The sequence below is a fragment of the Centrocercus urophasianus genome, unplaced genomic scaffold, assembly GCF_019232065.1.
Source record: "Centrocercus urophasianus isolate 14NV4802_14NV808 unplaced genomic scaffold, USGS_Curo_1.0 seq_15, whole genome shotgun sequence".
NCBI classification, from domain to species: Eukaryota; Metazoa; Chordata; class Aves; order Galliformes; family Phasianidae; genus Centrocercus; species Centrocercus urophasianus.
In genome coordinates this window covers 9,532,036-9,545,189 of record NW_024884697.1, presented here as the reverse complement: position 1 = coordinate 9,545,189, position 13,154 = coordinate 9,532,036, and the positions used below count along the sequence as shown (strand labels likewise).

Here is a 13,154-nt window from a genome sequence, read left to right as displayed (position 1 = left end):
TGACTACAGTTTGATTGTTTGATCATAACAGGGCTGTCAGAAAAATATGGACCTTTGTTCTTTTTCTGTTTTATGCAGGTAAATTAACCTACCTAGTTCATTAATTTTTGTATTTTCAAATTTTTGTGCTGGCATAAAACAGTGATATCCAGCACAAAATGAGAAGATAAAAAGAGACTTACCTCGGACCTGCGTCCCCTGTTGACATACACACACACTGGGCTGAAGGCTCCACTGCCACAGACGTACAGGTGTGTGCGATTGTATGACTGTATCACCCGCACAAAATTTCCACAGCCATGCTGCAGGGATTACAAAATAAATAAAAATGACATTGGCAAATGTTAGTGAATATTGGGAATTCTAGGGAATAGATACAATTCATATTTTTAGTTGCATCATGAGAACAGCTACCAATTTTGCTACTCTTTGGTTTTGAACATCTGCAAACATTTGCTTTCTTTTCTTGCCATTTTGTCTAGGCTCAGAATCAGGCACTGATACGGCATTATAGAGGAGCAGTTAGAATAGTATCTGTAACTTCTCCATCTCAACACTTTGATTTTCATTCAAAGACTTCTCTGATGGGAAGAAGCAGGGGCCTCCACAGGAAAGCAAGAAATAATCTTAGGAAGTTTTCTTAAGGAAACATCTACAACAGTATCTTCTCTTTCCCTCCACCTCCCAGTTGTTTTTCATTGTTAGTGGGTTTTTGGTTATTTGGATGCAGCATAATTCCTTTGCAAAAGGAGGCTGAAACTAGGAAATTATAAAACATTAAAACAGACTTTCTGTCCCTTGGGAAGGTGTTGAAGAGATCAGGTGCACGGTGTTCTCCTTGATCCTCCTGGTTGGAGACTGGAACGCAGGCAGTTGAATGAATGGCTACAAAGATGGTGTCACCTTCAAGGTTTTGAATACTACGATCATAGGATCATAGTCACACCTTCAACAGACCAGGCATATTGGCATTGGATGGGATGCAACTGACCAGGAGGGGCAAGAATATACAAGGCTGCAGTCTGGTTGGGCTCATCGCCAGAGCTTTGAACTAGATTTGATGGGGGAAGGGGATGTACTGCTGAGTGACAGAGAAGAGCCATGGAAAACTCACTTTAGGAAGCAGTGAGGAAAAACCTCCAATTTGTACCAAAGGAATTTGGGAGCGTTCCTTCAAGGAGGTGACGTGACAGATAGCCTAGCTGAAATGCCTCTACACCAATGCACATAGCATGGGAAATAAGCAGGAGGAGATGGAAATTATGGAGTAATTGGTAAACTATGACATAAACATAGTCGGGTGAATTACACAAGTGTAATACTACAATGAAGAGCTACAAGATTTTTAGAAGGAATAAGCAGGGCAAGAGGTGCAGGGGAGTTGCTATCTAGATAGATAGTGAAAAGCTGCCTCAGAGAAACAGCCATGACCAGGCTGAGAGCTGGTGGATTAAAATTAGGGACCAGTCCAATAAAGGTCATCTCATCTGTTGGTTGGGTTCTTCTACATGTCACCTGAGGGTGGCCAGGGGGAGCCTGTTAATGAAGACTTCTTGTTTCAGCTACAGGAGGCATCACACACCCAGGCTCTTGTCCTGATAGAGGATTTCAACCACCTGAACATTTATTGGGAAAACAAACCCACAGACTCCTGGAGTGCGCTGAAGATAACTTACTGATCCAGGTATTGGACAGACCAACCAGAGGTGAAGCATTACTGGATGTGCTGTTCACCAATGCAGAGGAGATCATTAAAGAGGTTAAGATTGGAGGCAGTCTGAGCCTCCAATTTATTTCCAAATGATCAGAATTCTGAACAACACATTACATAAGCAAGTTTGCAGTGAATTGTTGCTTCATTTTGAAGATCAATCAGAATAACATCTTCAAATCAGCAGGAAAATTGAAACAGATTGCTAAGTGCCACACAGTTTCACACTATCAGTTCTACAGTTTTCTCCTTCCAACATACCCTTTTCTTCTCTTGCTCTTCCCTTTTACAAAGTCATCCACTGTTAATGCATTCTGGACAAAAAATAGACTTTTTTCTTGAATACTTTCTTACTGAGATCTCAGACTTGCCTTCATATTCAATCATCCAAATCTTCATCAAAGACAGTGAGAATCACATGTGTTTTTTGAGCATAGGATTGGAAACAGTCATCAATCATCTTCATGAAAATCTGTAGAATTACTCCTTGTTCAAACAATTCATTTACACTTAAAGCCATTCACATTTCTGGTTCAGTAGAAGCTGGCACTCTACAAGAACCTCTGAAAATTGGTGCATAATTATAAGCAGCTCAGTGTTCTCAGTTTCTCTGCAGGGAACACTGCACGCCTTCAGTGAAATGCTTGCTCTAGTTATATAAGAAAGATCCTTTAACCTGGTAAAAATTTATTATTTCTCTATAGTTAGGGTGTTCCTAAAAGTTTCCATTCTCTCATATCTTACTATCTTAGTCTGGGTCTGAGGCTTTAGTAGTGTCTCGCTATTGAAAACAGGTTTCTCTCAGCAGTACTACCAATCCAAATTATGCCCGTGGAAAAGGAAAAAGGAGAAGTGAAGGTATAGCACAAACTTATGTATGCCAGAGTGCAAACTGATGCTTTCTTTTCTTGCTGTTTGCAAAAAGTTTTTGCAGAAGAGCACTAGGAAAAGAGTACAGAAACCTCAGAAGAAAGGTCCTCAGGGAGAAGGGCAAGGAGCCAATGGCTAGATGAACAGCACTGGGATGGGGTACTTTGCACCAATCGCATGCCATGTACTCTTAGAAGTGTTTATGGCAAAAATGCAACGGTGGTTAGATGAATTAAGGATTTCATTAAAGACAGCCCTCTGAGGTTGCATCTGATACACAGTGTATTTTCATGTGTCTTCTCCTATGATTTATGGATAAGTAACAGAAGTTGGCTCAACATTAACATTATCATGTTTTAATGCTCACAGGCAGGAAGTCTATTTTACGATCTTCTGTGAGCTTTTGCCCATTTCTCCATTACTGACCTACTGAAGCCCATTTGCATTCTGCTGTGTGATTCAACTGAGTACTGCACTGTACTGTGGCTCCACAATCCATCAAGAGATTATTGTGTTAGAAAATATTATGTAGAACTGTTCTTCAAAAACTATTTTTATTTTTCCTTGTGACGATATTACTTCTTGCTTCTATGTTATCTGGGTCTGAGGTGACATGAAATAGTTGTTCCTAGGACGGCTGTTTGTCAAAGCTGGTAGTTAAGCTCTATATATTCACATATCACTCATTCTTCACTTGGAGCTGATACCAATACTCACTCAATAACAGTCTGGTGAATTGTGTTACTGTCAGTAGCTATGTCCTAGAATCTCATTACAGTAAATGGAGAGAAATAGATGTAAGCCTAAATTAAGCATCCAAGTTATCTTGGTGAGCTTACTATTTGGAAGTGACAATTTCTTTTTAGTAATAAAAAAGAAAATGCATAAATCAATGCTTGTCTAATGGTAGTGGAAACGAACCCTCCCCTAACCACCTTTGAAAATAATTTGCTGTCTGATTGAAGTCCTTTACTGTCTGTTTCTCTTTTGTCTTTTGATAATTGCAACTCTCTGACAAGCCAAATGCTATCATGCTTTGACTTCTGAATTCATTCTCTGCTTCTCCTAATCTTATCAGGAATGAAATACACAAGAACTCTATTCAAAGTGGACTATAAATTTCAAGTTGCAAAGATTCATTCAGACCTGGGTTCTCTTTTTCTCATTATCTCAGTGAGCTTTCAATAAGGTACATCACTGATTTGGGAACTATTTTTCAGAACTGTATACATATATATAGTACCAAAATTCGGAGGACATTAAGAAAATTCAGGTAAGCTTCTATTTTTGGAACTTCTCTAGCTGTAGATCACTATAGTGAATTACTAAGTACAGTTTTAAAGAAACTGTATTACAGCTACAGTCCAGCAAGCCAACCTTCTGGCGCCTACACCAGCTGCTGCAATAAATTTAAGTATAAAAAGCAAAAAACACCACCATATTTTTCTTACAAAACAGACTCATCAGAATTATAGTAACATTGCAAGTCATACATGTAGGTTTAGTTAACAATAATAAAGTGTAACTATAGTAAATAAAGATGTTAGATTACATAGAAATGTGACTTTCTGTATTTTTTTAAAAAACTTATTTTTCTTTTGTCAACAAAATCTACAGCTTTGTCTATAAAATCATAGAATCATAGAATGGCCTGGGTTGAAAAGGACCTTGAAAGTCATCTAGTTTCACCCCCCCTGCTATGTGCAGGGTCACCAACCACCAGACCAGGCTGCCCAGAGCCACATCCAGCCTGGCCTTGAATGCCTCCAGGGTTGGGGCATCCACAACCTCCTTGGGCAACCTGTTCCACCTGTCACCACCCTCTGTGTGAAAAACTTTCTCCTAATATCTAATCTAAACCTCTTCTCTTAGTTTAAAACCATCCCCCTTTGTCCTATCAGTGTTATAGACTGTGAGATGAAATCTCTTCAGAAGGATAACTGTGTTCAAATAGACCTCTATCAAAAAGAGAGGATCTGCTGTATTGTACTACTGTATTTTTCGGAATTGTTCATTTCCACCTATTTTCTATAAAGAGAGCAATGGAAAATTATCATCCAATGTAGGTGCTTTAGAAGGTGTCTGCATGTAGATGGGAGAATAATCAGCTGCAATGCAAAATAAATCAACATAACTTCTCCATAGTCTGTGTTTCAAATTATTCCAGAGACCATCTTTACTTTTCCCAGTAAAGCATACTATTTTTTTTTTCCAGTTTGTCAAAATCTGAAGGTGCATTCTGTTTATAAAGCCTGGCTTTTCATAATTCCAGTTTGTTGTTTGGTCTGCAGAGAATTTAAAATGCAAAAATAAACACTTGTTTCATTTTGCTTTTGGCTGCAGTTGAGCTGCTCTGACTTTATTGCCAAGAATGTAACTCATGTATGTATGCGGATATGCGCGTAGAGTATAACTTACCGTAGGGTCTTTGCCAGCCATTTTGCACTCTTCAACCTTATTTGCTGATGCTGGCCACAAAATCTATGAGGAAAAATAATAAAATTAAGTAACATAATTATTACATAATTTATTTTTTAAATAACAAACAAAAAAACTATTGAGTTGCAGAATTTGCACTAGTAAGTTAATACTTTGATATTTTTTACACTTTGATTAGAAGATTTTTCACCTATAAATAATTTCTGTCTCAGAAAGCAGTAAATGAAATAAAAACTCAGATCTTTGGCAGGTACAAGTTACAATTATATATTAAATAATTAATTTATAATGAAGCTATATTTTAATAAGTTAAGTTATAAGTTAATCAATTTATTTTTCTTCACCACCATCATCATCATCGTCCTTCTTTTTTTTTTTTTACTTTATTGAACTTCTATAAATTGTTAACAGTGAAAACTTGAAGTCAAAAACACAGTAAAAACAATTCTTATCAGAATTCTTAATTTTTCTCAGTAAAGGTTTGCGTATCTTATCCTAATTAAAAACTTAAGATTTCTGGTTGATTTCTTGGTTTCTTTTCAAGATTTCCTGCAACACAGAGAGCATTTTGACAAACATCACTATGTCTGAATATTTATCTGAGCTATACTTAAACACTTATGTCTTCTGTTATTTATCTTGATTTTGGTGTAGAAAAGACATCCCTTAGAAATTTCCATCTGTAAATTTAATAAGTGACATGATCTGATAACATTCAGCCTCAAGATAACATAAATAATAGCATTAAAATTTCTCTCTACACGTAAAAATATATATTTTAATATACATACGTTACGCAGAGAGTTACAGGTTCATATGTATATAGCATATGTATATAGTGTTTCAAAATAGCGTAAAATTAATAAAGTGAATTTGTTATAACAATAATCAACTAGAGAAAGAATGTGTGGAACTGCAGAGACTGTTTATGAGCATGATATTGGGTGATCACAATCACTGACAGAAAACATTGGGTATTTTGCTTCTTTTTGATTTTCAGAAATTTTATTTTGGGTTTTCAATGTTTAGATTGACTGTCGAAATATTTCATAGTGTTATAATGCAGAACTTATGCCATAAAAGTGTTTGTACCTTACCAAACTCTGAACAAAGTCAGAAGCAACCTTTTAAGAGTATGCAGTGCATGACATGTCCACTTCCAGACTAGGCTGGCAGAATCACTGTGAGATCTAAACTAGCAAGAAGGCCACAGCAGCCACTTCCAACCAAAGTAGGTATCTCCACTACAGATGTTTATTTCCATACCAGCAAAAGGAAGATAAACATACCAACACACAAATGGGATTCAATTTAAATGTGTAAGTTAGAGAGTCAGGCAGATCAGACTCCCCACACAGTAAATTCAGGTAGACAGGAGTGTACAGAGGGTGATTCAGGGCAAAGCCTAATGCAAGTGCTCTTAATCACCCTTCAGTAGGGCCTCCTATCTCTCTGCTGACAAAACAAAGCCTTGACTCTTAAATATCAAACTTCCCTACCCCAAGTTGGATCTCTGCCCCTCGAAGCCCTGCCCTCGAAGCCCTGCCCTGAAGCTCAATAATAAAGCCCATAGATTATTTTGGTATAACGAGGTATATAAGGATACATTTTAAGGCGCAGGTGTAATACTGAAAATAGGTGAGGCAAAGTCTGTAGAGAAGTAATTTCTCAACAGTCCACTTTATGGACACACAAATATTTCTGCAGGCTGCTTATTTTAAAAGCAGAAAAGCTGGATTTGATTTACCTCTGGAAATAAAAAAGGAGTCTCAAAATGTTTTACTATTATTTTGATTCCTTTAATAAAAGCAGTGCCTAGTACAGGCTGAGGAGTTGTGACACAGAGAGATCACAGAAAATGGCATCTCAGCAAGTGAGAGAAACAGCCAAAAAAAAGAGTGCGCTGAAGTTCACACTGTCCATAAAACACCAAGCTGGTGGTGTCTCAGCTATCCAGTTGAAGGCTAAGGTCCAACACAGCCATAACAAAGGCTGAAAAACAGTTCAGAGAGTAAGTTTGGGAGTGAAAAACAGAAACAAACATAGTTGCGGGTTAAAGTCATCTCTGTTCCTGTTGCTTTTTCCCTTTCACCTGAAAATGATAGCACATCCCATATTCTTCCTTACAGTCTCTTTCTTTTTCTTTTTTTTTTTTTTTAAACTGCATCTCTGAATTATCTTAAATCTTCAAGAGGAGTGGAAACTATCAATCCATATAAATTTTCCTTATGGGGCCAAGCCATGGTGAACATCACTTCAAAACAAGTTAACAGTTGAAAACAATGGCTGAGGAGCAGCTTGTTCATCTTGCATTACACATAAAAAAAGTACTAACAGCTCAGTAAGGTGTGGGTCTGGACTTCTGCCTGATGCAAACTAATGAAATACACATTTTTTGTCTGAAAAAGAAATGCATACAGTAAAGAAACCTTGGATTCTCAAAATAAATACATACACTAAGAGGGTCTTGGCTTATATTATTGATATTCAAAGACAGAATGTGATCTTTGCTGCCCACATAGATCCGATCCTGATCTTCATCCATTAATAATATCCTGTAATCCAGAGGACTGTGTGATATTCTGTGATATTCAGAGGTCTTCGTCGCTTGAAGCTCTGAAATAGTAAAGACAGGAAGTTTGCAAGTATGTTCAGTTGCCATTATCACTTCAAAACTGCAACACTTTTTAAATAAAAAAATCTTTGAACTCAACTAAGGCCAACCAAAGAAGAAAAACGTTTATCAGACACTTAGTAATAACACAGTAGTTTCAATGCAATTCCTGGTTTGAATGCAAATTTTTCATATACTATGTAATTACGTGTAGCTCATAAAAATCCAGCATTGCCGTTATTCAGTCATGTAATAAGTCCTTATTTTAATGGGCACAATTATTTACAGCTTTGGTTTTTAAGGAAGATCATATATTAAATTAATCAGTATTTTCAATCCATTTTGAAATTTATGAAAGTGCAGAATCCAAAAGTCAATACAAACTATGCAAGAATAGTTAATTTGATATTCCTGACCGGGCTTCATTGACAATAGATTTTTGTTGTTTCCAAAGTCAATTTTTTTTTCAGTTCTTCATCACCATTCATGGCTTATTTAAAAATAAAAAAAAAAAAGTTGAAAAAATATAGAAGTATTTGATCAAGCCTAGATATGCTCGTTTATTATGTTGTTTGCTTATTGCTTATTGACCAAACTACCCGAAATGTAGAACTAGTTCTTTTGCTGTTGTTCTATTCCTTCACTTAAAACTTTCTTCAAGGAATTGAAGTGAAAAACATCCTTTGATCTCAGCAGTGCAGGATCAGGCCTGTTTCAGGAATAGCACAAACATTTGTAATGTAAGTATTACTTGCTGCCCTTGAAAAAGATCAGCCTTTCTGTTTTTGCTTGGCCAACATATTTTGGCCTCCATTCAGATTAATTTTCTTCTCACTAATAATAGAAGGGATATTTCTCAAAAATTGATAATGGAAAACAACCAAAACTTTTATCAATTTTCCTGTCTTTAAATGTTTGACATATTATTATGATGTGATCAGGGATATGTTCCCTCTGACTTTAACAGGGTGGCAAATATAGAATACAGAATATAGATAAGGTCTTCCTAAATTCATAGATCAGGCTCTCAGCCCACATCTTATAAACTGTATATAAACTGAAAATAAGACTTGTCTCTGTTTCTAAAGCCTGTGAGGTGTGGTTTGTTTGTTTGTTTGTTTGTTTGTTTTCCGCTAACTCAAAATCAAGGTTTTTGTTCTAGCATCTTCTACAGATAAGGGTAGATAATTTATCAAAAATTAGTCACGTTAGATTTTCAAATGACTAGATTAATGTGGGCCAATAATATTTTGGAAGGCAAAACTCTCAAAACAAAAAATATTACTGGATATTTACTCCACGTTAAAAATAAAATGGTCAGTAAATATGTACTTGCTGCAAAACATATTTAGCTAGAAATACATGTTTTTTCTTGGAGAGGAATTTTTGACAGGCTGGATACAACACAAAGGCAAACTCCTGAAGAGGACTGAGCTATCTCTTTACTACAGAAATAATGATTGAAAGAACTCTTAACAGAATATGATTTTTACTGATAAATATGATACATAATCCTACTTAATTTTTGTATTGATTATTACATAGCTTCACAGAAAGATGAAAAATACCTTTGATGACTGAAAGATATGATGTTTTGATTGTCTTAGACATGATAGCTTTCAAATGGTTTCCTACATGCCTTTATTTACGGTAATATTAAAAAGATTATTAATATTTCTATTTCATGTTTTTCTCAGCAAAAGTTAAACATTCAGTCAAGACCTACAGGCTGTGCTTAAGAGTTTAAAATGAAACTGGAGTCATTAAATGTATATGAAAATTGCCCATATAATTTTCAGAAATGTATCTTCAGTCATTGAAAAATCAATTGTTTTACTCTATTTAAAAATGTCTTTATGTAAACATTAATTGACATTTTCAAAAGCACCTGGGAGACTCATTCATACTACCATTAAATTTCAGACCCTTTGCTCTCTCTGAAATTCTCAGACTGACCTTTTGTAACATGCCTGAGAAGCTACTCCTCACCCTCTTTCCTGGGTGGGTTATTAACTTTACTGTAATGTCTGGCAGCTCTAAAATGAAATTGAACCATCTCATAACTGTATACTTGATATGCTAGAAAAGCACAGACAAACCGGGAAAGGCAGCAGTTTCCAGCACAACACTGTGTGAATGTGAGCATATTGACTGCACTATGTAATGTCCTCCCTTGTAGCTTCAGTTGAAATAAACATAATAGTGAGTAAACTACGACTGACATGCAAATAGCAACATATATTCATTTTCCATAACTGCGACTTACAGAAATCCATTACTTGACTGTATTTTTTAGCCTCTTTGTAAAGATAATTTTCTTTCTAAGGCATCAGGATACTCTGTTTCCATCAAGTTGCTGATAAGGGGAGCACCTTATGACATGCCACTGGCTTATGAAGACTCAATGCCGTGTCTATGATGGAAGGTAAACCCTTGAATTCAGTAGAATACTGCCCTAAAACAGAGACTCTCATGATTTATTACCTCTATTTCTTTCAGAGGTGAAGCTTATAGTTCATTGCCTACTAGAGGCCCCAATCAAGTGGGGAGGGAATTTATAATTATTTTCTTCTAACTTAACAAAATTTACCACACAATCATCTAGGGATGATAATAATAACTATTTTAAAATTCACTACCTAAATGCTGGTAATTAGAAAGTGCAGTGGCTTAAAAAATGCTGCAAGGCCTTCCACCTTCCCTTTTGTCAGATTTTGGAAAAAATGTTTTAAATATTTACAGGTTTTTTTGAAGCATATTTTATTCCCTGCTTTGTGAATTTACCTAGGCATTCAAGGCAGTGAAGTCTCTAAGGAGAATAATGTCACAGACAGATCCTTGTGAATATTAATATTTTTCTATGGCAATCAAAGTGAACATAATAATATATTATACATGCAAATAACTGCCATTACTTATGATGCAAGAGTAACATTTGTCCATCCTTTCTTATAGGTCAGTGAACTTGGTTTTGGTTTTCTTAGGATGATAACACCAATAACAAGTTGATTCCTACTATTAGAAATATGATATGGTTGAACAGCTCTTCTCTTTTGAGGAAGAACAAAAGCATCAATGAACTTTCTCCCCACAACTGTTATTGAAGTGCACACTCTGGAGCTCCCAGTGACCAGGAATTTTTGATGTGCACAGCGTATGACTTACTGAAAATTAGATTAGCACTCTTTAATTATCCTTCTAGCCCTCCACATAAAAGTTAATACAAATATTTTGGAGAAAATGACTTGATCTTGCAGAAGGAAAATATGTATATATTTGTGCTGTATCTATTGTTAACATCACAAAAGCCTTTTTAATGCTAAAAGCACACTGTGAACAAAGCAAATCACAGCAATCGGAGACTGGAAATCCAGGAATGTGGAGATATCTCCTTCCATTGACAAACACATTCTGTTATACCTGAACTATCCAAACTGCACATGTACATATGATTCACTTATCAGGCAGTCCTCTGAATGCCACATTTCATTACTTGACATGACCCTTTTAGCACTTATTTCACATTCACTGGTGTTTGAAAACATAACCTGACCTTCCTAATGTAAGGGATATAATAATCTCCAATGTGTAAGATGAAACAAACCTTAATGTGACTTCATCAGCATAAATCCTATACTAATATGTATACACTAATAAAACTAATGCGATATTTAGTGACACCTTCCTATGCAACCATCCCCAGCCCATGTCCAAGGCACTGAGTTTATCCACAGATAAGATTTGGATGGGCGGTCAGAGAGTGCATGTCAGCTTCTCAGCATTCAAATGTCTGTGGGTTTCCAAGCTGGCATGATTTCTTTGAGCCAATCTAGGATGATATATCAAGCTTTTAATTTAGGATCCCCTGTGGTAAAGTACAAGAAATAATATGTTTTCTTCCTCCTTCTTTTTGGCACAGGAATTAATCCTCAGAAGGTTTCTTTATGGGGAAGCTTCAGAGCAGAAGCACAGATTTAGATGTTAAAAAAAAAAAAAAAAAAAAAAAAAAAAAAAAAAAAAAAAAAAAAGGAATAAAGTATAATAAAGTAGAGCAATGGTAGAGCAATGGATTTACAGACAGAACATTGAAGGGGAGGAATCTAGATTTCTGGAGAAAGGTTCTCCACAGGGAATCTCTACTGCCCAAATTGGCACAGATTCTACATAGCCATAGTGATTTGAAAGTGAGGAAAACTGCACTGTTCTCTTTTATTCTGAGTTGTGGATGCCACCAGCAGCAGGCTGTGTGCATCCAGCAGTAGGCTTGAACACATTAGCCCCGACTTAATGAGACTGAAAGAGCCTCTTAAGTCTCATTATACCATTAGTATGTGCCAGCAAATGTGCCAGCTCATGCCAAATGTGAGACTGCAATATAAAATCTCAGTTTCTACAAGCAGGAATAGAACAAATTTTCCATCTCTTTCTTTTTTTTTTTTTTTTTTTTCCTCAAGAATTAAATCCTTAAGTAGAACAATGTTTTTGCTTACAGTATCTAATGGAAATGGTACCATTTTACTCTTCAATCACAACTGAACACATGAAAAAATGATTTGTTCATAAAGTTTAAAAAAAAAGTTAGAAAAAGTATTTTAAAAAGAAGAAAGTCAGAAGAAAGGCTCTTTTGATTATATTTTTAACATCTTCCATCCTATTCTGCATTAACTAACTAGCTGTTTTCTATCCTTCTAGCAGAAATGACTGGAAAAGGAGTATTTAGAAGATAATGGATTTCATAAGATCCTAATGACTTTAACTATTATTTTCTTGCTCTTATTTCTGATTTTTTCTTTAATATAAGGAAGTAGAAAAAAATTGTTATTTTTTACAGTTCTCAACACAACAGCATAAAAGTACACTGTTTATTAGATTGCTTTCCAGCTACGAGATGATACACAGTGACTACTTTTTTATGTTTGCAAAGAAATACACAGTCCACATATTTCCTTCTGAAAGCTTCAGAACATGTCACCTTTGCTCCATCAATATACCTATTCTGTAAAAAATCTGTATTGATTCCTTTCACTTAAGGGAGTGAGAGACCTGCTAAAGCGTTCTGCTGTAGCTCTTGCTGTGTTCAAACTACAAGCCAACCCTCAGCCCAGTCCCAAGTGAAGCTGATTATAAATGGGTCCATAGTTGTTTGGCCAAAGAGCCATCAGCAGCCAGATGTGCTCCCTGTCAGTCCCTTGTGTGCCTTAACCGCTCGGTGCCCAAAAAGCTCAGGTGGACCTTTGACCTTTTCTTTTTTTCTTTATCTCTTCTTCACACATCAGGAATCTTGCCGCTTTTTAAAACTCCATTAGAAGGAAACTTGCCTTTTTCTATGAAGAGGTAATAGGCTTATTAGAACTGGAAATTGTGAGCATACTTGCTAACTTCTGACTGTCTGAAAGGCTTTGAGTTTCGTTTTTATCTCAGAAAAAAAAAAAAAAGGAAAAGAAAAAGGAAAAGAAAAAGGAAAAGAAAAAGAAAAAAGAAAAAGAAAAAGAAAAAGAAAAAGAAAAAGAAAAAGAAAAA

The 13,154-nt window shown here is 35.8% G+C and overlaps 1 protein-coding gene across 2 annotated transcripts in view; it reads right to left on the bottom strand.

Moving 5' to 3' along the window:
* Positions 1–13,154, bottom strand: part of SEMA3C (semaphorin 3C) — a 119,447-nt gene that overhangs the window by 42,732 nt on the left and 63,561 nt on the right. For both annotated transcript variants that reach the window (XM_042815741.1, XM_042815742.1), the window contains exons 3-5: positions 7,476–7,636; positions 5,000–5,062; positions 183–302 (exon numbers count right to left, since the gene is read on the bottom strand). In XM_042815741.1, the coding sequence (XP_042671675.1) occupies positions 183–302; positions 5,000–5,062; positions 7,476–7,636 (344 nt within the window). The remainder of the gene's footprint in view (positions 1–182; positions 303–4,999; positions 5,063–7,475; positions 7,637–13,154) is intronic.